The sequence below is a fragment of the Equus przewalskii genome, chromosome 5 (genome assembly GCF_037783145.1).
Source record: "Equus przewalskii isolate Varuska chromosome 5, EquPr2, whole genome shotgun sequence".
Classification (NCBI taxonomy): domain Eukaryota; kingdom Metazoa; phylum Chordata; class Mammalia; order Perissodactyla; family Equidae; genus Equus; species Equus przewalskii.
This window is the reverse complement of record NC_091835.1, coordinates 70160496-70186283: the sequence shown is the minus strand read 5'-3', so window position 1 is coordinate 70186283 and position 25788 is coordinate 70160496. Positions and strand designations below refer to the sequence as shown.

Here is a 25788-nt window from a genome sequence, read left to right as displayed (position 1 = left end):
TGGGACAGGGAGAAAGATGTTGCCCTCCCCCAGAAGGCGGAGAGAACGCCCTTAGCATTAACAACCGCCACGTCTCATGCTCAGACGCTCCCTTTAGGGTAACAAAGTGTCTTCTTTCACGGTCCTGCATTTGTCTTCACAACTGCTGTTTCCCAAGGAAGGAACCCGAGCCTCAGGAGGCTGCGACACTGCCGCAGAAACCCTGCAGCATAGCTGGGACCGGGACCGACATTTACACATCTGAGGTCCTCCAGGGGTCAGGTCAAGGAAAGAAGAGAGATGGCTGAGAGGTCAAGGAGGGTCTGAAACCCGGCGGCCCAGGGGGCTGGGCAAGGACGCGACGACGGGGAGGTCGAGCAGTTCCCGAGTCTTCCCAGCAGAGGGCGAGGCCGCCCCGAAGCTCCGCGAGCCTGCCCAGGCCACGCCCCCGCCGCGACCAGCCCCTCAGGGACCGGGATGCCGCGAGGAGCCCCTCCCTCCGATTTTGAAGGGCCTGCGGGGCGTGGGGATGGAGGGGCGGTGGATGGGGTAGGGCAAGGGAAGAAGAGAGGACCCGCAGGCGAGGTTGCCGCGGAGACGCTGTGGGCGTCTACGATGGGGTCGAGTGTGCTGGGGCGCGTCTGGGGCCGGGAGAGGGGGCTGGAGCGAGCGGGCGGGCGGGCGGTGCGGAGCGGGGGTGGGTGTGTGCCAGGAGAAGGGCCCGGCGTGGGCGCGGGAGGCGGCGCCGCGTCTGTGGGCCTTCCTGAGGCGGCGAGATTTGCTGCTCTGGGAAAGTGGTTACTCACTCAGCTTTGCCACCTGCTTCCCTCCCAGCTTCCAGTCAAACACAACGCAGAGTCCCCATCTCCACCCTCACCCGTTAGTGGCGGCTGTCCCCCCCGCCCCCCGCCCCAGGCTGGAACCTGCCTCTGCACTTCAGCCCTCAGCCTCAGGGTGGGCGAGGGTGGGGAGGGGGGTGCCCAGCCGACTGCCCTTGGTACACGGGACTGGCACCCCCACCCCCACCTCCCTTCAACCAAGTCCAGAACACTGCCCTTGGTACACGGGACTGGCACCCCCACCCCCACCTCCCTTCAACCAAGTCCAGAACTTGAAGGTCAATCTTGCAGCCGTTTGGCAGCTCAGCTCGTGGGGCTGCTCCCCCAGCACCGCCACCAGTCAGATCTCCCCGTGCTGACTCCCAATACCGTGTAGACATGAACCCCTACTCAACCCCAGCCTCCTCCCCCGTCCCCTCACCCTTGGGCATTGGCTACACCCAGTCAGCCAGCAGGTCCTGGGTTCTTGTATTGTGTCCCCACCCCCAACTCCAACCACATTGGGATCACAGATGTGTCCGATGGGATCTGCTTGCCCTCCAAGAGCTCCCACTCTGTGGGGGAGACACACATACCAAAACTTACAGCAGGAAGCAGAAAGTGGTTCTGTCCCGGTGGGAGGCACACATCCTCCGCTTGCTGAGAATGCCAGAGATGACACGACCTCAGGGGGGGCCTGACTTCTGTCAGTATTTGGAACACCAAGGTTCTAGGTGGGAGGGAGCTCAGAGCTCTCTAGAATCATCTTCATTAAACATCCATCACTAAATCTTTATTGAGCATCTGGGGCATTTTTAAAAATACCAGTTCTCCAGCGCCCCCCAGAACTCCTGAATCAGAATCGTAAGGGTAGGGGTAGGATGCTGTCTGCCGTTAAAGGCCCCCCAGGCGATTTGTTGCTGTGGTTGGTAACCACCGGCCTTGCATTCACTTCACCAGAGACCACATTCCTCGGAGAGTGTGGAGTTTGAGCCGAGCCTTCAATCAGAGCGAGATTTGGAGAGCTGAAAGTGGACCTTGGTGGCCTTTCCCTGGTGGCGGGAGAGGGGTTGCTGAATGGACCTGCCAGCTGGGAGGGGGGCTGATGAGTGACCGTAGGGAAACAGCTGGAAAAGAGGCCCAGAGGGGCCATATTTGCACACTTTTTACCTTTTGCATAGATTTGTGTGTCTCTATTTAAGACTGAACTCCAGGCACGGGACATTTCCTGAGGTTCAGGAGGTCTCCCTTACGGCAGCCATCCTTGTGTCCTGCCGTTTAGCGAGTGTGCTTCCTCCCCGCTCCCCTGCATCCCCTTCGCACTCCTTCAGACCATGTGGGCTTCCCCGCAGAGAAGATGTGTTTGGTATCTTCTAAGTTCTGAACTCGTCCGTTCATTCGTTCAGACGTACCCACCTTCCCTCAAGGCTGTCTGAATGCCCACTCAGTGCCAGGCACAGCAAGGGCGGCAGGGAGCTCCGGCTGGACTGTGCGATTCAGAGGAGGCTCCACTGTGGGAGAGTCGGGGCAGGCTGAGAAGGGGCTGGAGGGGTGGGCTCTGAAGAGGGAGAGCTGCCTTCACAGCTCCTTGGCGGATGCCGTGCCCTACCTCTTCCCGGGCTCCAGCTCAGGGCTGAGAGGTGCGGTGTCCTGAGGTCCCCACCAGGGGTCAGGCGCGCCCGCTCTACTCTCCAGTGTGCGTCAATCTCTTGGCTGCTTTATGCTATAGAGGAGCCCTCCGTGGTCCCCTGCCCTCTCCACGGCCCCGTGTTCCTTCCTCTCTCGCTTCTCTCAGCTCATCACTCACTGCTTTAGGTCATCCCATCCAGCCGTCAATGCAAGATCAGGCAGGCTCCCAGCTAGATGGCCTGACGTTTCTCCTGACTTTTGGAGAGTCCCCGAGCCTCTCTCACTTCCCCAACCTCACGAGTAACTGACTGGTGAGCAGAAAGTGCCTTCTGCTCTCTCACCTCTTCTCCTCCTGCTGTCATTCAGCTCAAGTTCTTTGGTTTTGTCTCCAGGCAAAACGGGAGTGTTTATGGGTTCATTCTTTCTCACAGGTTTTCTTATGACGTGTCAACAAAGCTCTTCTCCAAGCCCAGGCCCCTTTTGTGGCCTCCAGAACCCATTCCTAAGAGCCCCCCCCACCACTTTGATGGGAACGTTCTCACCTTACTCCAGGACAGCAGCACCCACATCCATGGAGCCTTGATCCCTCTGAATACCTTGATCTCCTCCCCCTTTTGCTATCTGGCACATCCCAGACCCTGCCCCCTCAGCTCCCACCTTTCAGATACCCTCCTGGCTCCCTCCCACCTTCCCTCCGTGCAAGTGAAGCCCCCAGCTTTGAGAGGTTCAGCTCCTTTAAATGGTTCCTTACCATCTGGACCCTGTCCTCACACACCTTCCTCCAGGAAGCCCTCCCTCTCCCCAGTCTAGGCTCTGCCGGGGACCAGCTGTGCCACCTTCCCCTCTATAACTCTCTGTTTCTTCATCTGTAAGATGGAGACAGTGATACGGGGCTCTCAGACATGCTGGGGGGCCTGAGCTAGGTGATGGATGTGAAGTGCTTAGCACAGTACCAGCACATGGGAGGTGCTCTGGGAGAGTCCCCTGTCCTTTTCTTCAGATGTAGCTGCCACCCCTTCTGTCCCCCACCTCCAGCCTGCTGGTAGGAACCTGCCCTTGTCTCTGTACCCTGGCTGCTTCCTCCTCCCCCGCCGTCCCGGGGCAGAGGGGGAAGAACCGGGACCCAGGGGCATGCAGCCACCATGCTGAGGAGACGGGGGCTGAAGCGGGGTTCCGTGGGGACCTCACACCAGAACTCCACCTGCAGAGCTGTGTCCTCACTCTACCATGCACAGTGGAGTGGAGTCCCCTCTCCTCCTCCCTGGTATTATTGGGGGCACCTTCTGGCCTGAGGGGGGAAGGACCCCCACAGAGCCCCTATGGCTTTGAGAGGAGCAGAAGGCTGGTGGGAGGTGACGGAGGGGCGGCAGGGCAGGGGAATACCGACCACACAATATTCCGAGCCCCTGCTCCTTTCCCATCCACCCCCACCCCTCCACCAAACACGATCCCTGGGTTAATTTTTAGCATCGCAGCTCGCACATTAGTCACTCCCTGTCACCCACCTACACGGCAGGAGGCTGCTGTGCTGGTGCCGTCATCCCATCAGCTGAGAGGTGGGATCCAGCCCCGCCCTGGGCACCCCCTCACCCTCCTCTGGGTGCACACAGCCAGCCAGGAGCCCCCTTTGGGTGAGGGCTACTGACCTCACTCCCAAGATTAGCTGCATGGGGGGTGGGGGAGGAACAGGCTGGGAATCTATGCCCGGAGGAGAAAGCCAGGGAGGCCCTTGCAGCCCCCCACCCCCAGTAAGGTGCTATGCCCATGCAGCCGGTCTCCTGGCAGCCCTGGGCTCTGGGAACAAAGGTGCGAGAGGGCCCCTCCCCTAGACCTGAGCCCTGGGAGCTGTTGTTTGTCATCGCTGCACAGCAGCTGTTCAAACACAGAGCGCGGGGAAGCTCCATTTTCTTAATCAAATGTCCTCCCTCCCCAGGACCAGGGCGGGCAGGGCTGCCAGGTGCAGGTGCCCCGCTGCAGCCGACACCCAGCCCTGAAGGGATTGCACAAGTGGGGTCCACAGATGCCAGCTACAGATGGAGCCAGGGAGGGGCCTCCTCTCCCTGGCCCCAGGGCTGAGATGTGGGGAGGTGGTGGTCACCCAGATCCAGGGTGGCCCCAAGGAGGCATTCTTGTTTATTGAGCACCCTCGGTGCCAGGCTGTTAAGCCCTGGAGATACAATGTAACAAGGCTGAGTTTCCTGCCTTAGGAAGGCAAAGACAGATTCAAACCAAGTCACTATAATTACCAATTGGAAGTAAGTGCTATAAAGAAAGAAAAATAGAGGGCTCCAGATAAAGAATAACAGGGACAGGGAACTACTGCTGATCAGATCAGGGATGTTTAAGCTGAGACCTGAGGATGGAGGAATCAGTCTTGCAAAAAGTATTTCAGGCAGAGGCAGGAGGAGCTGGGCATACTTGAGGAAGCGGTAGAAAGAATAGTGTGGCTTAACTCTGATAAGTGACATGGAAGGAGAAAAAGTTTGAGCTTGAAAAGAGACGCCAGGACCAGAGCCTGGGGGGCCTCTTGTATGGCATCCCAGAGTGCTTGCAGAGGTTGTACACTGCACAACGGCTCCCAGATGCCAAATTGTTGGGCCTGTGTGATTGCTGTCAACCCAGAGGAAGAGATGCCTTTTTGTCATTTGTCTACCCAGACGCACGACATGTTATGGATAGGCCATGGTCAAGAATTTGGGTTTTATTCTTTTATTCCAGGGGAAGCCATAATGGGTTTTAAACAGTGATCTGATTTCCTTTTTGAAAAGACGGCCCTGACTGCTGTGTGGAGAAGGGATGGTCCGGGGGCGAGAGAGGAAGCAGGGAGCTCACTCAGGAGGCAAGTGCAGTGGTGCAGGAGGGAGCGGGTGGGGTTTGGCCTGGCTTCGGGCAGCTGCCACCTAGACCTCTCTTACAGCATCCCTTGTGTGCTGGTTCCTGCCGGGGAGGAGCACTGGCGCGTGAGTCTCGAGTCTCAGGCCCAGCTCTGCCACTTCCTTGCTGTGACCCTACAGAGGTCACTTGCCCTGAGTTACCTCAAAGAAGGTAGGGCCCACCTCTTGCAGATGCTCTGAGCATGTGCTGTACAGTATTTATTGAGGTTCTACTATGTGCTAATATTGGGCCAGAAATCAAGCAGCAAATCAGACAGAAAAGGTCCCTGTGCTTTGCTGTAAGGCGCGTGCCTCTGAACTGGAGGGATGGGCACAGAACGAAACCCAGAGAAGTCAAGACAGTTCCAGATGGTGATGAGCAGTGCAATGGAAATAAAGCAGGGCTCTGTCCCAGTGAGGGAGTGACTGTTCTAGACGGCGTGGGAAGGCCTTGGGAGGCAGAGCTGAGGAGTGAAGGAGCCAAGTACAGGAAGAGCAAGTCAGAGACCCCGAGGGGGGGATCAGAGGTAGACCAGGTACAGCAAAGCGGCCAGAGCAGGGAGCAAGACGGAGACAAGAAACTGAGGCAGACGGGGGCAGATACCCCAGGACAGGAGCCAGAATTTTATTCTGGGAGTCCTGGGAAACCACTGAGGGGTTCTAGAGCAATGGGGTGGTCAGTGATTGGGCCTGTCACACTTGGGTGGATGAAGGCTGAGGTTGCCTCTGCAGGAGACCCCTGACCCGCGGAAGAGAGGAGGCCGAGCATAGTTACTTACGCAGGGATAGCTAAGGACTTTAGCCCAGCCTTGGCCACCACCTGCCGTGGGTATTTGGGAAGGATGCTCAAGATGCACTCAGACAAGAGGCCCAAGCTCTGCAGAGGGTGTGGGGCCTCCTTCAGGCCCACACATGTCAGTTAAAAATCCCTCAGACGATCTCCCTGGCTGCGGGCTCCAACCAAATAAGATGTAAAATACAGTGTGCGCGCGCTCGCATGTGTGTAGTTGGGAGGCGGGTGCGTGATGGAGTCAGAGCTTGCCCGAGCCCAGTCCTCCCCTTCAGGCAGTCACCACACTGACACGGATGCAAAAAACCGGCAATTTTATACAGTTTGTGGTTCAGAAGCAACAATATGCAAAACGGTGGAACAGTCTAGGCTGCCCCCACCCCACCTGGCCATGTCCATTCCTGTCCCCCAAGGGGTGGAGAACCCAGGATCCCTGGCCGGCAGGACCCGACTTAGTTACAGGCCCCCAGGAGGGGCGAAGCCCTTAGGGGTCAAGGCCGGGAGGGAGGGGGACCAGCACCTTAGGCCCGCTCAGGGGCCCACTGGTTCACTGGAACTGTGTATGTGTGTGGAGGCTGAGGGAACCACCGACCATAAGCCGTTTCTGCTCCAGGCCAAGGGTGGGGAGCAAGTAAAGCTGAGGAGAGGGCTTCGTGGGATAGGGTCCCCCTCCGGAGGAGGAGGTTACCTGGATGCCCCACAAGGCACTACTGACCCAGACGTAGGATGGCACGCCCCATATTTGGCTCCCGAACCTCTCCCAACCCCGAGCTGGCCCGCGTCTCTCCTGCCCCCCCTCCCGCTGTGGCTCGGGAAGGAGCAGAGGGGTCTGGCGCCCGGGCACAGGAACCCCGCCGGCGCGCAGGGGCGGCGAGGACCCTCTCCCCGGCTCCGGGCTCCTGGGGTCCCCTGGGCGCGCTGGCCCGCCCCCGGCTTGCCCCGGCAGGAACGAATAAATAAATAAATACCTCCCCCGCCCGCCCCTACAGCTGGCTCTCCTCCTCCTCCAGGGAGCGGTTGAGTCCGGGGATGAACTTGAGCAGCCGCCGGCGGAAGCTGCGGTACTTGGTCTTGCGCAGCCCGGGCCCGCACAGCGCCTGCTCGCGGGCCTCAGTCCAGAGCGCGCCCGGCGCGCCCCCGCCGCCGCCGCCCCCGGGGCCCGCGCACCGCACGCTGGCGCTGCGGCTCAGGGCGGCGTGGCCCGGGAGCTCGGCGGGGCCGGGCGCGCGCGCAGGCGGCGGCGGCGGGGGCGCGCCGGGCGGCTCGGCGCCGCGGAAGAAGCACGTGTGGTAGACGGCGTCGTCGGGGTCGCCCCCGGCCCGCCGCGCGCCCCCGCGGGGACCCCCGGGAGCGGCGAGCAGGGGCCCGAAGGGCAGTGAGCCCGGGAGCAGGCCGGCGCCATAGAGGCAGGAGCGCACCGACTCCAGCGTGTCGTAGATGCTCGGGTCCTTCACCACCAGGCCTGCGGGGCACAAGAGGCGGGCATGGGGAGGAGCCCTCAGCGTGGCCCTGAGGGAGTCACAACCCTGAGCCCCACTTCCCTCATCGGTACAGCCGGAGTCATACACTCAAATCCTTATGGGGCCCTTTATGACACAAGAGCCACCGCGGAAGGGATGTGAAACAAGTTCTTTGAGCCTCAGTGTTCCCATCTGTAAAATGGAGATGATACTATCTAATGCTTTCGGAGGGCTATTGTGAGAATAAACTAAAAATGGGGGTGCACCAGCCCCAGGCAGTGCGGGACCCAACGTGGCAGCTCAACAAGCCTCGCTTCGCTCCGGAGGGGGAACGAACCCCCCAGTTCTGAGGGGGAAGCACTGGATGGGGTACCAGGAGGGGCGCAAGTGGCCCTTTGCACTGCAGTCTACTCACCGTGTACCAGCCGCTGCTCCTGCACCATCAGGGACCTGTATTCTCCCCACTTCTCATACAGGGTTTGCTGCAAGAGACACCCCGCCTCACCGTCAGGGGCTAGCAAGAAACGAGCAGGAGGTGGGCACGGACTGAGGGATCTGGGAGTCCGCGGAAGAAACCTTAAGGTTAAAAGGAGGTTCGGACAGATAAATGACCCCCTGACAAAGAGCGGGGCCTGCCGGGGCTCGGGCTTGGGAGAAGAGGTGGAGGCGGGACACGATCCCCTGCTTTACCTTGAGGTACTGCAGACGAGCCTCCAGCTCCGCCTTCCGAATTGACGTCCCGTACAGCGTCTCCAGCCTGAGGAGGTCAGAGAATCAGACGCTAAGTGGGCCGCAGGGTGCGGAAACGCCGAGAAAGGCTGAGCTCAGGAATCCTCAGGGACCGCACCTGGACATACCTGAGAACGTTGCCAGACGCCTTAATGATGTCAACGATCTCTCGATGCCGGATGCCTTCCACGTTCAGGCCGTTGACGCTGGCGATGGTGTCCCCTGCCAGGCAGAGAGGGGGTCAGCATCCACTCCACCCGGCAGGACGGAAGAATTCCAGCCCCCTAGCCCGGCCAGAAAGGGGAGGGGTAATCACCCCACAGAATACTCCTGAACTCCCTCCCCCCACTCCTCATGGTTCTGGGGAGACCATGTTCAGGCCTAGCACCCCAGCATAGGGGCCAGGGCCCTCCTACCCCCACATGCTCACCCCACACTCAGGAAGCTCTGTCCTCAAAGGCCGGGTCTGCCCCCAGAGTTGGTTATTTCTGTCCAGCCCACAGGCTGTCATGAGACCCAGCAAAGACAGGAAGGGGGCAGGGTGAGTAGCACCCAGCTGGGAACTAAAGCTGGTCCCAGGCGCGAGAGGCCTCAGCTTCTGATTCCCTGTGCCACAGCCGCCTGACTTCAGGCAGGGCAAGCCACCATGTCTGAGGGCTCATTTCCCATCTGAAAAAGGGGGGTGTGGGTCCCTGCTGTGGCTACCTCGGTCAGGAGGGACAGTGATATGAGCTACTTTGCAACGTTGTAATAGACCAGTTAGCCACGGGCGGGGGGGGGGGGGGGGGGGGGGGGGGGCGCTGCTGGTGAGTGGGAGGGAGGTAAGGGCTCAGGGGAGCAAGGGTGATAGAATTGGGGAGGTCAATTCATACAGTCTCAGGCTGCCCCTTCCTGGGACCTGGGGACTCTGGATTTGGCCAATCCCAAGCTTCTCCTGCTGGAGGCATCACTTCCTTGTTAGAGGAAGTAACATAGGTACCCCAGAGTTGGGCCAGGTCGGGCAGGATAGGCCCTGATCCCCAATATAGAGCAAATCTAATGGAATGTTGCCCCTTCCTCAACTCTGCCCATGCTGGATTGCCAGGAGGAGGCACGACAGCAGCAGCAACATCTGGCACTTCCCGGGCCCTGGCTCTATGCCCAGGGAAGCCCCTCAACACACTGTGATGTGAGAATGTGTTACTGCCCCCGTTTTGCAGATGGGACTGTTCGAGATCACACAGTAAATGGTAAATTTGCCCGGATCCAAAGCCTAGATTCTATTCATTCTTCTTTCTGGCCTTCTCAAAAGAGGAGGAGAAAGAGGAATTGATTTCGGAAGAGATTCCTCACCCCCTCTGCTAGGGAGTAAGATCATACTGCCTTCCCAGAGCCCTGTGTCCTGGGCTCAGGCCCCACCTGGTGTGAGCCCAGCCAGCTGGGCAGGGCTGGACTCATGAACCCGGCAGACAAAAGTCACCATCTCCACACGCTGCTCCTCCCGGTGGTGAAGGCCGTACGTCTGTAACAGACAAGGGGACCCTCAGCCCAGGGGCAGGGCGGGGTCCATGCACCCCTCAGACTGGCCTCCGACCTCCTCATTCCCTCTGCACTCCGCTTCTCCTACCTGGATCTCAAAGCCGAAGGTCTGGTTCTCCTCCTTCTCCAAAGTCAGCACTTTCCTGCAGGAGACACATCTCATTAAGACTGTCAGGATTAAAAGGAGCTTGGCGGTCCCAGAGCATGGCCCTCCACGGATGCCGGAGTCTGCTCCAGAACATCCAGGCTGGGCTCACTGTCTCCAGCGACAATGCACTCTCCTCACAGCCTGTTGGAAAGTCCTTCCCCATACCCAAGTGAAATCAGCTTCATCGAACCACAATCCAGCCACTCAATCCAGCCTCCGTGGGGAAGAGACACTGGAAATGACTGGCCCCGACGGGGTGGCCGAGCTGAGTTGTTCAGCCATACCCCTGCTTTCTAGAGAGCCCCAGAGGACCACTCACTGATGAACTGAGGCCCCAAACTCGGCCCCAGCCTGGAGCCTCCTCTGCTCTCAGCCTTAGGGAGAGGGCTGGCCCCACCCCCAGAGGCCAGTCACGAGGCTCAGCCCAGACCACAGCTGCTCCTCCCAGCTGCGGTGGGGCCAGCCCACCAGATGTGAGAGCTGGGGGGAGGGGAGCCTGGAGGCCGCCCCTTCCCGCACTGAGGGCCTGCCCACTGGACACAATGGTCTGGAGTCGCTCCAAATCCTCGCCTGCTGGGGGAGTCCAGAGTTTCCTCTGCCCCCTCCCACCCCCTTCCTTCCCGCCCAGCCAGAGGCAGAGTTACAGCAGGCTCCAAAGGCCCCTTCAAGTCTCCCAGCCTCAGAAAGGCCCTGGAGACCCAGGTCCCCAGCTCCCAGCCTGACCCAGAAACCCCCCAATGCTGAGCAGCAACTGCCAGCCCCACCCCAGGTCCTCTCCACTTCCAGCCAGGCCTTCCCCCTCTGTCTGTGTTGGGGCAGGGAGCAGGGCGACTGAAAATTCTGTGTTTTCTGGAAATGTTGGTGAACTTTTTCTGCAAAGGATCAGATAGTAAATATTTTAGGCTTTCTTTTTGGGACCCATTCCGGCTCTATCCTATATTGTTCTTTGTTTTTATTTTTACAACCCTTGAGAAATATAAAAACAACTCTTAGCTCAAGGGCCAAACAGGCCAATCTGGCCAGCAGGCCATAGTCCAGATCCATTTTAGAAGAAGCCAAGCCCAAATCAGGCCAGGACACAGGCAGAGTGGGGCCCGAGGTTAGCACCCACCGCTGCCTCATCTCAGATCCTTCCTAAGGGGCCACCACAGGAGGGGACCAGCACAGGACTCAGATCCTGGAGGCAGCCACAGCCAGACTCAAGCAGCTGGACACAGCTTGGCTGTGGTCTGGGCCATGGGGGTTTCTGGGGTTGGGAGCCCTCAAGGGAGCCCTGAAGACTTCTCCTACTCCCCCACTTCCCAGATCCAGATCTCCCCAGGGAGGGGTAACTGGCAGGCACCGGGGGTGGGCTAAAGAGCACCTGATGACTCAAAAGTTCCTACCTCCTTTCTCTGCCACCCCCTTCCCACAGCCCACACCCTCACCTGCCCGTCACTCTTAGCAAGGGAGCCACGCTGAAGGGGTGGGAGAATGAATCCCCCTGGCTGGGCTCAGATGCTGTGTCGTGCTGCCCCCCTCCCCACCCCAGCACCCCACCCTTTGGGACCAGGGCAGGGGCTGGGATGGCGGTGACTTACCGCTGCTGTTCAGGACTTTGGCTGAGATTCTTCCAGCGGAATCCTGAGCCCTGGGCGGGAAGACAGAGACTCAGGAAGGAGCAGATGAGAGAGGGGCTGTCCTCGAGCAGATGCTGAGAGCCTTCCTCTGGGGGGGGTCCCTCACCTGGGCTCCAGCCCTGGACCCGGCACCTCCCTTCCTGCTGCCTGTCTGTCCAGGCCCAGTTCCGCACCTGCTCTGGTGCTGGTGTAACTATTTGCTGAATGCCTCTCTCAGCATCTCTCCACAGCTTCCTCCCTAGGCTTTCCCCCCTTGACGGGGACTATGGGGACATAACAGTCCTCCTGGGTTCCAGATGCCTGAATCTCTAAGCCCTGTGCCGGTTCCCAGGCCAGGAGTGGGACCTCTAGATAGAATAGCCTCCACCCCAGGGTGCAGGTCTGCAGGGGCTCAGATATTACTCAGAGGAGGGCAGGGGGCCCCTGGGCTTGCTTATCAAGGCACTCAGAGTCCTCCAGCCAGTTGGGTCTCTCCTCCTAATTTCTCAGCCACAGACAGTAGCTTGGGGGGCCTGGGGTCAGGCGTGCGGGTCTGGAGGGCCGGCAGTCCTAGCCTGAACATGGAAAGGCAGGGGACAGAGGAGCCAAGCCTCTCTCCCAGGACCAAGTGTGGATCCCAGATGCTGGTGGCCAGCTGTGCCCAGCTCCACCTGGGTCTCTGACATTGTCATATATTTAGTTGAGACCTTAGATCTCAAACTTGTCCTTAAGTCTCATTAGACATAAGGACAGATTGGGAGTTCTTTTTTTGGGGGGGGGGAGGAGGGATGTGAGAGTTTCTGCCTCTTTAGGGCCCTTGAGAAACTAAAGCAGTCTCTCCCTCCCTAAATTATTGATCCGTGGAAGAATCCCTGTCCTGCACCAGCCCTTGTCCTTTGGGCCCCAAACAGCCCACGGCCGTGCCGGTCAGTGTCCTTGTTAACCCTCCCCCTAGGCTGCCCCAAGGCTAAGAAGAGAAGGGGGTTCTCTTTCTCTGGAACCAAAGATTGGCCTCAGGGGTGGGGACGGTTCCCAAATGGGCCACGGAAGAAGGACTGGGCAGCATAGAGAGACCCCTTTGTCTTTCTGCCCGATTTTCATAAAATGCAAATTCTCAACAAGCTGTTCATTGTGTGGGGGGGGAGCCAGGGGCCAGGGGAGGAGGAGGGCGGCTGAGCCGGGAAAGGCCACCAGCCTCCTCTCCTTAACCTGGGCCCGCCCCGCCCCCCCCCCCCCCCAGATCCCTGTCGGGCCGCAGGAGGAGCCCCGCGGAGGGGGCGACAGAGGGCGGGTGCGGCCGGCATCCTTCCTGGCCCAGGGGCGCCCTGAGACCCCTCCCACCGCGTCCGGTCGCGGCTGCAGCCCAGGAGCGGTGGCCTCGCACCCCACAGCTCAGACGCAGGGCACGGCGGCCGGCCGGAGCCGGGGCATCCGGGCGTCCCCTCGAAAGGGTGAGCGCTCGGAGTCAGCGGCGCCGCACGTACTTCCTCGGCCAGGGAAGGCACGCGGGGCGTCCCCGCCCGGCCCTCCCTCTCCCCCGGGCTCTCGGACCCTCATCGTGTCCGGGCGAGCGGCGGGACCCCGGCCCTAGGCCTCCCTGCCCCAACTGGAGAAGCCCGGGCGAGGGGTCCTGGGGCCTGGAGACCCCCGGGCGCGGGGGGCTGAAGGCCAGACGGAGCGAGCAGGAGAGAGGGTGCTGGGGGGGGGGGGGGGGGGTCAGGAAGGAGGGGAGCGAGACTGGGCGCGTGGGGCGCGGAATGGACAGGCACAGAGATCGGGGAAGGCGGGGATCGGGCGGGGGGTCTTGCGCCTGTTGACAACGGGGCCCAGGGGTCTCAGCAGGTTCTGAACGTGTCCGCGGGGGTCACCGGGGAGGGCTCGGTGGACCCCGAGGGGAATGTTCTTGGGGTCAGCGGGGAGATTGGGGTCAGCAGGCACAGACGGGGGAGGCTGCGGGCTTGAGCAGGTCCTGGGGAAGGGACACGCGAGGGGACCGAGAGCTGGGGGGCGGCGGGAGGTGGCGGGTGGGGTACGCACCTTTCGGCGGGGCAGGGTGCCCCCAGACACGGCAAGCGCGCGGTACAGCTCGGCAGGGTGATAGTCCTCCAGCGCCGCGTACAGCTCGTCCCCGGGGGGCCCGGGGCTGGCGGCTGCAGCGGGGGGGCTCGAGGCCGGGGTTGGGGCCGGAGCGACTTCCGAGTCCGGAGCCCGGGCGGCGGGGTCCGGGGTGGCCGCCGCCTCCTCCTTCTGCTGCAGCTTCCTGAGTCGGCGGAGGGTCATGGCTCCGGCGCCCCTCGAGGCGGCGCTCGCTGCGCGCGGCGGGGCTGGCGGCGGCGCGGGGATGCCAGCCGGCCGAACGGCGGGTCGCCTCCCTTTATAGGATTGGAGAGCGGGCGGGCTGGGGGCGGGCGGGGAGGGCCTCCGGTGGCCTCGCCCCCAGCGCAGGAGGCCCCGCCCCCGGGGGGGCCGCTTCTCCGAGCCCGGCTCACAGCGCCCGCCGCCGGCCAGACCGGGAAACTCGTGGTGGGGACCTGAGCGCTCGACGGGGGTAGAACCTAGTCGCGGAGGCGAGAGGGACAGGGCATCCCGGAGCGGGGCCAGGGGTCTGCATGATACCTGGGGGATGCGGGTGAGGGGGGGGGGGGCGGTCTGTGAAGGGGCTTGTGCACGATATTTGAAAATTTAGGGATGGATGGCTTTGGAGATTCATGGAATCTGGTGGTGAGGGGACAGTAAGGGGTCATTGTGAGGGGATTTGGAGGCCCAGGGGAAGATTCTAGGAGTCTAAAGGGGAGAGAGCGCGCGGGGCTGTGCACCCCCAGAGCGGCATAGACGGGGGAGGGGGGAGGTCCCCGAAGGAGGGAAGAGATGCCTGAACTGACACTGCAGAAGCCCCCACGCAGTGACAGGGCCCAGGATTTCCCCTTTACACAGCTGCCCTAGAAGAGTCGAAAGAGCCTGCCTCCACTTTCCATGTCAAGGGGAAAGGGAGGAGGTGGAAACCCTGAAGCAGTCGACTTCATTCTGGCCTGTCCCCTCCGAGGGTCCGGAGTGGTCCCTCCTGGATAAACCTGTGCTCATCTCCTGATGGTGGAGCTCAGATACCCCTTCCCAGCAGGTCCTCACCGTGGGGCTGACTCATGGGGAGTGGGATGTGACTAAGTTGAGCAGGTGCTCAGGGTTGGGGGGTGGTGCTCAGCCATTCTCTGGCCCTATTTTCAGGACCATCCTGCAGGCTAAGTTTCGGTGGCTGCCAGGCCACGGGAGAGGTGGGGATGGCCCAGCTGAAGTCTCTATCGTCAGTGGTACCCGAATAAGAAGTGAGAAGAGGAAGTGGAAGGCCAGGTCTGGCGTCTAGAGAGCGGCTAGCCACCACAGGACGTCAGCACCACTGGCTGGGGGTCCATGTCCTGACATCGACCACGAAACAGAGGCTGGGGAGGCACAGTTCCATCTGTCCCCTCCTCCTCCCGTCTTCCCACATCTGTCTTATGCCTTTAGAGCTGACATTTATTGAGCATTTGCCATGTGCCGTACACACTGTTCTGCATGTGCTTTTACATACATGTATTAACTAATTTGGTCCTCATAACAACACTATGAAATAGGTACCATTATCATCCCTTACAGATGAGGAAACTGAAGCCCAGAGAGGTTAAGTAACTTGTTCTAGGCCACTCAGTGGCAGAGCTGAGAGTCAAACCCAGTCAGCCTGGTTCCAGAGCTTGCAGTCTAACGGCTATGTGATGCCGTCTTCTTCAGTCCTTCATTCTTCCTACATTTAAGCTCTGCACCGTGCCAGGTCCTGGCTAGGCTCAGGGGTTACACAGGCTCTTGGTCTGGTAGAGAGTGGGACATGTGCTGTATTAGACGGAAGGCATGAGGGCTCCAGAGGGGCTGGCGAGGCCAGGATGTCTCCTGTCCATCTCAGTTCACCTGTCTGTCTCAGTCTCCTCGCCTCCTCTGTCTGTCTTCTCCCCACCCCCAGGCCCCAGGCCCCAGCCCCTACAGGAGGTGTGGGTGGGAGGGGTGCTTCTCCACCCCTCAGTGATTACACAAGTCCAGATGGCAGGATGCTTGTTGGGTGGGGGGCAGGGGTGGATTGGGGACTGCGGGAGCCAAGAGCAACCCCCTTAGTGCCTTCCTCCCACCTCCCCCCCTTGGCACCATGAAGTGGCCATCAGCTGAGGGGCCGAGGGGGTGTCGGTGGGGAAACATGGGACTCTATTGTGAAGTATTAGCACAGATGGACCCCTGGACCGTCTGCTGCCTGCTCCTGACAGACGGCATCTGTGGTGGGGGTGGGGGTGGGGAGGCGAGCAGAGGTAGGAGAGGCAATGGTTTCTATTCTCTGCACTCTGGTGCTTATCCCTGAAGGGACCCACAAGAGGGCAGCTTGTTTGTAAAGCCTCTTCTGGGAAGGACCACCGCCCCACCTATCCCAGAGGGTTTCCTAAGAGGCACCTTTGCCTGAGACCTGGAGAAGCCGACCGCACGGGCGTCACAGCACCTGTGTCTGATGGCCCTCTGGGGACATTCCTCCTTCAGGCTGACATGGAGGCCGTGATTCCCCTCAGTGTGCAGAGGAGTCTGCCTCCCCGCATCCAGGTGAGAGAACACCACTGGAGAAGTCAAGTCGTAAAGCCAGGCAGAGAGCCCTAGAGAATCCCAGAGGAAGAGTGGGCCCAGGAGGTGCAATGTCTGTCAGTCTCGTCACATGATTTCTTCAAATCCTGGGATTTCAGAGCCAGAAAGGGCCTTGTGGTCTGGAAACGATACCATGTGGTCCAAGCCCTCATCTAACGGAAGAGGCAAACTGAGGCCAGGGAAGGAAAGATGGTGGCAAAAGGGGCTTGAACCCATTAGATCCCACTAGATGCTGACTCCAGGGACTTATTAATTCAGCTGCTGGTAGCTGCTCTGAGAGCTCAGAGATCCATGCCTGCTTCCTCCTCCCAGCCTCCCCAGTTTCTCCAGCGAGGTGATGGGGAGCCCAGGATGCCACACGATGGGGTGGTGATGCCCTCTGGTGGCCAGGAGTCTCTCGGTGGAAAATCTTCAAGCCAGACTTTGAAGGGATGTCTCCCTGGTGGCAGACTCCACCTGGAACCCCGGCCGGGTTTACAGATACCCCACAACTCCTCTCCCACCCAGGGGTCTGTGTTCTACTGAGATGGTCCACTTTGGTCACCGAGTTCTGGAATCTCACACGTGTCCTGGTTAGGAAGTTGTCTTTGATCTCAGCCAGCGCTACTCTGCTGCAGGTGCAATCCATCAGGGAGAGGGCAGAGAGCTGGCAGGCCTCCTCAGGGCAGTAAGTGTCACCGCCGGATAGTGCACGAGGCCCTGAAAGCTTTGCCTTTTCCACCCCTCCAAGACTTCCTCCTAAGCCAGAGTCTCTTGTCTAGCATCTGTTCTCATTCTATCCTGGGCAGTCCCTTAAAGATGGGGGGAGGGGCATGCTGCACGCCTCCCCACCCTCATACTGGGGCTCCGCCCCCTTCTGTTCTCCTCCCTCAAGGAAGCCTCTGTGCAAAAGCCCCATGGCTCTGGCTCCTCAGGCATCTGCCATCAATCTGTACCTCACTCCCCAGCTCCCCGGCTTTGGCTTCCTTTTGCTCCGGCTGCCCTGGCTCCCAGCTGTGGGATAGGGCTTGGTCTGTGGTGGGGGCACAGATAGCAGGGGCTTGGCTCATGTAGATAAGAAAGACCCCTTCTCCTTGGGACAAGCCCTTGCCCAGATACTTGACAGTCAACAATCCTCCACGGAGTACATGGGAAGAACTGAATCTTGCCCCCACTGACCTGCTTAAGCCCTAGGCTGCCATCAGAAAGTCAGGGCACTTCGGGGAAGAACACCAGAACCTCAAGCCCCTCTGGAGTCTGACGCCATGTCAGAGCTCTAACAGCATCATTTCAGCCCAGCCCTGGAAGGGGTGAACAGTTTGCTGGGGCTTCTCTCTGGGTACTGCCACTGGTTCTAAGCTGGGGAGGTGGGAGGGAGAGTGCCAGGGACTCAGCTGGCTCTCTGGTCAGGAATGAGGGGCTGGGCCCCAGCTGCACGACACTGAGGGAGGCATGGACAGCCGGTGGGCAGCTGACTGGGCAGGGAGTGGCTGTTTTTCTTAATGGTTCCTATTACCAACAGTTTCCACGGGACAGCGTCTGTGTGTGGTACTGGGGCCCAGGGGGGCCTGGCAGCAGGGGGGATCCAGACAGCCCGGAGACCCAATTCTAGGGGGTCTGGGAGTAGGGCCAAGGTGGATGTGAGAGTTTACTTGTGTTGGATATGGTGGCCTCTGGGTCTAGTCCCGCCCAGAGGCCAGGGACCATCTTGCCTCTTGGGTGGGGATGGCAAGGTATCTCCGACTTGAACAGGTTAGACTGGCAGAAGGCAGGCAGGGTAACTCTCCAGCTTTCCTTAGGGCAGCCACGTGCCATTCCTAGGACATAGCATGTGTATTATTTTACCCACCTCATTTAGAACAGGTACAGCTAGCTAGGACAGAACATGACAGCTCTGCCCAGGTCTCCTCCCTCCCGGCAAATACAGCTGCTCTGATGGCTCATCCCCAGTTCTTCCTCCCAGGGGACAGCACTGTGCACCAGGCTAAGATCCCCCCGTTTGCTCCACACTGAAGTCAGATGCCCTCTTTCCCTCACTGTTTGCACCTGATCATGCCCCGTCCCCCTTTCCTCCAGCTGTCCCTCTACCACCACCACTGCCTCCGAAAGTCAGTACTGTGATCTCCCCCAGACACAAACGGGGTCGCATCACTCCCCCGCCTAAAACCCTGTAATGGCCTGTTCCCCACATCAGGAATGACACCGCGGTTTTAACTTCTGGGACAACTCCACAGAAGCATGCTGTTGAGGAAAACTTGGAGATCAAGTCCAGACTGAAGGGGAAAATTACTGATTAGCACAGTCTGAGGTAGCTGTCCCAAGGGAAGTGATGGCATTGGTGGCCCCCGGAAGTCTTGACTTCTCAGCATGACAGTTCCAACAGACCCTCTGTGCACCCGGCTCCCTTGCTCTAGCCATACTGGACATCTGTGGTTCTCAAATGGTGGGCGGCACACTGTTTTTGACCAACCCCCCCACCCGAGTCAGTAGGCCAATGCGTACTCCAAAGTAGATGACATGTCACCTCTCTCGACCTCAATCTCCTGTCTGTCCTGTGTTCCCAGGGCATTCTGTGTCATAGCACTTACCTCACTCCGGTAGTTATCTATTCACTGGTCCATTCCACCAGGCAGGGAGCCCCTGGAGGGCAGGGACATGTCATCTGTGCTCCCACCGCACGTCGTGTATTGCCCTGTAATGGGACTTGTCAAAATCTCCTTCACTGTTCTCTGTACAGGTCCTCTCTCCATCCTGAAGAGCAGAGACCAGATTTTCCCTGCATTCTGCCTACTGCTTCACACACTGTGGTCGCTCAACAGATGCTTATCAAAGAGGGCCCAGTCTATCCACTGTTCCTGAAACCTTCCTACCCAATTGGCCCCCAGCCTTTGCTCCCAAGGAGCATTCCCAGAGGGACCCGGGGCTATCTGCCACATTCCTTAAATCCCACTCTGTCTGACCATGGGATGCCCAACAACTTTCAGGGTATGGTGCCAGTTGTCTGATCAAACACTAGCCTAGATGTTGCCGTGAAGGTATGTTTTTGATGTGATGAACATTTAAATCAGCAGACTTTGAGTAAAGCAGACTACCCTCTATGTGGATGGGCTTCATCCAACCAGTTGAAGGCCTTCAACGACTGAGGTCCCCTGAGGAGGAAGGAATTCTGTCTCCAGGCTGCCTTCAGAGTCCAGACTGCAACACCAATTCTCCCCTGGGTCTCCAGCGTGGCAGCCTGCCCTGCAGATGGCAGACTTGCCAGCTCCCACAGTCGTTGAGTCAATTCCTTAAAATTATCCATCTGTCCATCCATCTATCATCCATCCATCCATCCAATTAATTCTGTTTCTCTGGAGAACCCTAATACACCATTCCCGGCTTGATCCAAAGCCTTCTCCCGCCCCCAACCTTCATTATGCATCCCTCACATGTTCCCGAGTCTCTCTTGACCTCTATGACTCTACTCCAAATTTTGTTTTGTATTTAGCAAGCATGTTCTCCAGACTGTAAAGTTTAGAAGACATGGCCTGGGAGACAGAAATTGAAGAGGTGTGAAACAAAAGCCCAAGTGATACGCCATTCAGATGAATTCGGGTCTCCTGTGTCATGGGTCTTACAAATGTGAAACGTTGTTACTAACCTTCAAGGGAACATGAAGAGGTAGTGATTTTCAAGAGTTACTGCAATCCATAGCCTAGTGAATTTTTAGGTCCATGCCTGGCAAGAGGACATTCACTGGATGGCTTTTAAACTGGGTTGAAATTTGCTACAAACCACTTCACCTTTCTTTCCCACAGACGGGTAGATCAGCGATGCGGCAGCCCCAATAATACCTTGCCACTTGAGTGAGGTACTCTGGCTTCTGCTGTTATCTTTGTCCATGAAAGAATTATGGCCAGGCACAAGGACAATTTAATTAGCAGCTGATCCCGGTTATTGGGATATGTGCCAAACTTAAAGCCAATTTCCAGAAGTGTTACTTGATTTTCCCCAGCCTAACAGTCTCAGATGGGAAAACAATGGAAAATTCTGAGTGACAATTAGCATTTTAAAACATTGACAGGGAGCTGGCCCCATGGCCGAGTGGTTAAGTTCACGCGGTCTTCTTTGGCAGCCCGGGGTTTCACTGGTTCAGATCCTGGGCACAGACATGGCACTGCTCGTCAGGTCACGCTGAGGCGGCGTCCCATATAGCACAACCAGAGGCACTCACAACTAGAATCTACAACTGTGTACTGGGGGGCTTTGGGGAGAATAAAAAAAAAAATTTGGCAACGGTTGTTAGCTCACGTGCCAATCTTTAGAATATTGACAGGCTGGAGCAATGAGCAGGTTCTATGGTAGAATTTAACGGGGTAGACACATAGGGTCCTGCACGTTAGTTCAAAATACCAACTGCTCCTACACAGGATGGAGGAAGGAAGAGGTGGCTGGATTTTACTCAACCCAAGCCAATTAATGCAGTCCTGGGAGGTGACCTGCAGGTGTCAATCACAGTCTGGGACTCTTGTTCTGGTCTGTGCTGTCAGATGATGCCTGGATAGGATGTCAGGTGCCCTTTCTGGCCCCAGGTTCTAGCCAGGTTCAGCGGAGAGCAGCCGGCCTGGGGGGAAGAACATGGAACCATGGAGGCAGGAGGGTGAGAGGCTAAGGGGCTGTAGCCTGTGGTCAGACATTCTGGACTCAAGGCCTTTTCTACCCCCATGAGCTACGTGGGCAATTTATTTGACTTCTCTAACCCTCAGTTTCCTAATCCATAAAGAGAGGACAACAATGCACACCTCATATGTTGTTCTAAAGATTAAAGCAGTTGACACAGTCATGTGTTGCTTAACGACGGGGATACGTTCGGAGAGATGCGTCGTTAGGCGACTTCGTAGCTGTGCGAAATCACAGAGGACACTTACACAAACCTAGATGGCGGAGCCTACCGCACACTCAGGCTGTATAGTACTAATGTTATGGGCCCGCTGTTGTACATGCTGTCTGCTGCTGACTGAAATGTCATTATGCGGCACACGACTGTATACATAATGCAAATTTTGGTGCATTCCTTAACACACAGTAAGTTTTCAATAAGTATTTCCTAATATTAACTGAAGAAACTCTAACCTTTGCCAACTTCATGATAACATGACCGCTGCCTTCAAGTATTTTAAGGGAGCTTATATGGAAGAGAGGGGAGCAGCTTGGAACCGCCTGTGGATAGAAGTCACATGCAGGCTGCCCAGTTCTACGTAAGGAAGAGCTTTCTACGGCGCAGATGGCTGGCAGGTGGAAGTTGTGGTCCTGAGGTTACAGCATGTGGCCCACAGCCACCTGGCAGGGATGCTGCGGGGGAGTCAGGCACCTGGTGGGTGGTGGACCAGACCTCTAGTCCCACCTAAACTTGAGATTCTCTGATTCTAGGACTTGCTCTCTTGGGTTCCCTCGGCCTGGAGACAGAGAGACACTCACAGCCACCCACACGCTGAAAATACCAGAGTAACCTCTGAAGACTCCCACTGAAGCAAGCATCCCCAAATTCATTTAGACTCAACCTACAAGGGGTAAAGAAAAAACTGAAGGGAGTCAGGCTGCCTTCGAGACTAGGCAGTTTGTGACTAACCAGGATCAAGACTCTCTTTTGTATAAAGAGGGAAAAGGTAAAAGACGAATATAGACAAAGCCCGAGACAAGGTGTCGTCTGTCTTCTGCTTACTCTCACATGCAGGCCGTCCCTCCGGGAACAGCAGGAGGATCGGCCTCAGGAAGGCCCGCGACATTCAGCGCACAGCTCCTGCTCGGACAAGGTCGGCTGCAACTGCGCTACCACCAGCACCCGGCCGGGGAGGGCGGGAACGCGACCTCAGAACATCGCCCATTCCCAACCGCTGACAAACGCCGGGCAGTCAGGCCACATACGTACAACACATGGCACCAGAAAAGCTCTGTGAATAAAACTTTAATAATGTACAGCAGAAATTGGACAGGCTCATTCTTATATTAAAACAAAAAATTTCCTATATTACAACTTATTTACATTTGCATACTGAAGAGGTAAAGTGTCTAAGTGGCTATTTTACAGTCCTTTCTAATAAAATGTACAAAACAAACAGAAGTACCGAGAATGCCGTTCGGGGGCCTTGATGGCGATGTAAGAACGGGCTTGGACTTGGTCTATGAATCCAGAGGAGCAGGTAGCCCTATGGATCAGGGTTGGCCTCAAGGGGCCAAAAACCACGGCTTTAGGCTTAAGTTTCTCCCCAACTCTCTAACTCCTAACTTTTGATGTTAAGAGTGGCAGGGGTGGGGGCGGGAGCTTCCCAAAAAACTGCTCAGTCTTCCCCAGAGGTGGAGGAGCTAGACTGCGTGTGTGGGGAGGACAGAAGGGCCACCTGGGGAGTGGGCCAGTGGCTTGGGACTCCCTGGTCCAGGAGTGTTGGCAGATCCCAGAGGCTGGTTGTGACTGGGGCAGGAGTCTAAATTCCATTATCACCTAAACCCACCAGGTTCTGCTGCAGGGCGGATAGGAGGGGCGTCAGCAGGGGTGGGGAAAGAAGGTCCCCCAATGACACAATTGGTGTTCAAGGGAAATTAGTCAGTAGCCAGTAAATTGGCCCAAAGGATTAGGGGACGATGTCCTCTAATGCAAGGACAGAAGCAATTCACCAGGAAAATAAATAGCGAGGCAGCACGGGGAAACGGTGAGAGCAGGGAGAGTGCTGCCCTCCTCAAGCTTTGGCAGAGGCTTGCTGGGCTGGGGGTGGGGGTGCTCTGAGGCTGCAGACAGACTGTGCCTCCCTGGGGGCAGGAAGGGGGCTCAGAATGAATGCCAGGATTGGGGTCTCACTGCCCACGGTTTCTTTGGTGGAGGGGGGCGGGCGTCCCCGCTCCTCGGTGGGCTTCTATAAGAGCAATCACTCCAGGCGCAAAAGGCTCTCGGAACCGACTAAGAAAATTTGGGGTCTCAAAGCAGGCACCCCCCACCTCAGATCAGCTCCTTCTTCAGGGGTCCAGGAGCGGGACCCGCAGCTGTCCTGCTCCCACACGTCTTCCAGCGGCTGCACCGTGCCTGGCACCCAACAGACACTCAGCAAACATTCGCTGAATAAAAGCCTGGAGGAGAAGGTGCAACCCGCTGCGCAACGCACAGAAGGCTAGGATGAGGGCAGAACCACTCGAGGAGCGGGTGGAGGCAGACCCCAGGGCAGAGAGAGATGTCACCGCCGAGGGGCAGGCTCAGGGACAGATGCTTCCAGTGTGACTGAGCTACGTGCATTTGATTGGAGCATTTTTTTGTGGTTGTTTTTATCGGGATTTCTTTAAAAACGAATAGATTGAAAGGTAATCATCACACAGAGATGGTTCTCCTTTTATAAAAACTTAACAACATTAAAAAAAGTTAAAATCCAGACCCTCCCAATAAAATTTAAAAAAAAAAAAAACAACAAAAACCAAAAAGAACACAAAAAACCAAACCACTCCAGTTAAAAGTTATGGCTTCAAAGTCATCATATACCTAAGGTACACTGACCAAACCGCCACCCGCCGCACTTCTTGACGTCGTTAAACACCACGCTCAGGTTAAGTAACAGGTTCAGCTTGGGCTGTGCCTTTAGCAGGGTCCCTGCAGTGGACGCAAGTCTCACATCTTCCCTCCACCGTGACCAGATAATCCAGGAAAAGACCCATGCAGACGCCTCCCCCCACCCGACTCCCTCCCCACTCCTGCCCCCCTTTCCCTTCCCCACCCTAAACCCACCACCACCAAAAATATACACTGCTGTTTCCAGAATCTGGGATATGAAAGACAGATGTGACATTCCAATCTGAGTTCCCAGATCTGGGCTTCAAATTCCTTGGCCCTTCCTTGATGCTGTTGAGGACGATGCCCTTGGGCTGGCTCACTTCCCATGGTTGCTACTGACCACAACACCCAAGACTTCCCCCAAGATTCTTTCCCTGCCCATCCCACCTCCCTCCCTCACATGTGGACCCCAAAGCCTGGCCTGCCATGGACAACTGGGCCAGCTTTGGTTCCATGGTCTGAAATGGAGAAGGAGAGCTGTGTCAACAGGGGCAGGCAGAGCAGGCTCCTGGGAAGGGACTTCCACAGTGGCCTGGGGGTTCCGGGGCGGGGAGGGCCCCCAGGGAAACCAGATGCTGCTCGCTACTGAACAGAGGCACCAGCACGCAGAGACGGCTTGACAACCACACTCCTGACCTGCACATGCACAGAAAGCTCAAGCAGGTAGTGCGCACCTACACACACAGACACACACACACACCGTGTAAGGGCGTGGCACGGACCAAGCACAACAGGGACGCACCTCAGCACATGCACACACGGCTGGACAGACAGGTGGAAGAGTCCGTCTCCACTGGCAGTCCCTCCAGACATCCGTGTGAGGGAGGGCAGCACGCGGCCCAGGGCTGCCTGTGAGAAAGGCTGTACTTCCGGTTCCTCTGGGCCACCTCGGTGTGCTGGGCTCGGTCCCCAGAGGAACACGCTCGGTGCTGCTCAGCACTGGCAACACTCAGCTTCCCCTGGGCCCTCCCGGCCACCTGTCACCCCTCCTGGCTACAGGCCAGATGCACCAGGTTTTGCGGGACTTCCCACTACGACCAGTTCAAGTCGTGGCATCGAGTTCTCCACACCATCCCCTCTCAGAGTCTCCATGCCATTAGGAGGTAAATATAAAAGATGTCTGTGTCTCAAACCCAACATGGGAGTGAGCGAGTCTCCCGGGCTCTGTCCCTCTTGCGGGCCAGCGCTCCTGGCCACAGAGGGCTGGGCAGAAACGAGAGGTAGGCCTCCAGCGTACGCTCAACATGGCAGCTGCGTGTCGTTCTCGCTGCCCAGGGCTGCGTGTATGCGAGGGCAGCAGGTTAGATCTTCACATCTTCCTGCACGCTGAGCTGTGAGAGGGTCTTCTTGATGCGCAGAGCGGTCAGGCGGGCTGCGCCGTTGGCGTACCAACACTCTCGCATCATCTTCCCCATCACCCGTAAAGCCTGCACACAGAAACCCAGGGCATCAACGCGACCCTGCCCCGTGGAGGCCTTCCTGACTCCTCGGCTCCTCCTCGCTTCTTGGTGCCATCTGTCAGAATCTCCCCACCCCTGTGACCCCAGGGACAGGCTCTGCAGGCTTCCCGCGCCCCTGGCTCTCCCCTCCTTCAGGGACAGGCTGTGCGGGCAAAGGAGAAAGCCGCAGCCTGGAGAGGGCAGACCTCTGCAAGTACCGTCGGCTACCGCCCGTCAGCTGGGTGACCTTGAAAGAAGGAACTGCAAACAGCCTGTGATCTGAAAATCCTTCCTGTTGAGTTTGAGAATCTATTTTTATGATTGTTTACCAGTTATTTCTTTTAAGAAGTAGCACACGAAGCAGGCCCAAGAGGACACGCCCGGGCATGTGCACACACACGGCTGGAATCCCATGGCCCGCAGGCAGAGATGCGGGGTGGGGTTGGGGCGGGGGGGGGTGAGGCAGCACAAAAGGAGCCCCGAAAAGCAAGCTCATCAGAGGCAGAGCTACAACGCCACCGCCCGGATGGTCAGGCCAGGGGGTGGATGTGGAAGGTCACCAAGGACTGCTACTGGCTACTGGGGGCTACAAAGCTCCTGTGTCCTAGCCA

The 25788-nt window shown here is 58.0% G+C and overlaps 2 protein-coding genes and 1 long non-coding RNA gene across 6 annotated transcripts in view; 1 reads left to right on the top strand and 2 right to left on the bottom strand.

The window, feature by feature from the left end:
- Positions 1-6386: 6386 nt before the first annotated feature.
- Positions 6387-13907, bottom strand: TAMALIN (trafficking regulator and scaffold protein tamalin). The gene is made up of 8 exons (XM_070619562.1): positions 13580-13907; positions 11525-11574; positions 9885-9939; positions 9677-9779; positions 8407-8500; positions 8240-8306; positions 7965-8031; positions 6387-7551 (listed from the first exon to the last, which is right to left on the bottom strand). Exons 1-8 carry the CDS (start codon positions 13820-13822, stop codon positions 7073-7075), a joined length of 1158 nt encoding a protein of 385 aa, XP_070475663.1. The 5' UTR covers positions 13823-13907; the 3' UTR covers positions 6387-7072.
- On the top strand, positions 12867-22123 carry LOC139083385 (uncharacterized). The gene is made up of 2 exons (XR_011540069.1): positions 12867-12993; positions 21578-22123. It is a non-coding gene; the product is annotated as an uncharacterized lncRNA (long non-coding RNA).
- ACVR1B (activin A receptor type 1B) overlaps positions 15035-25788 on the bottom strand; it is a 40795-nt gene continuing 30041 nt past the window's right edge. For 3 of the 4 annotated variants that reach the window (XM_070619560.1, XM_070619558.1, XM_070619561.1), the window contains exon 9: positions 22098-25165. In XM_070619560.1, coding sequence (XP_070475661.1) covers positions 25040-25165 — 126 coding nt within the window. In that variant the 3' untranslated portion in view covers positions 22098-25039. Of the gene's footprint in view, positions 17986-18756; positions 18861-22097; positions 25166-25788 lie in introns of those variants that run through there. The other variant, XM_070619559.1, reaches the window with a different exon arrangement.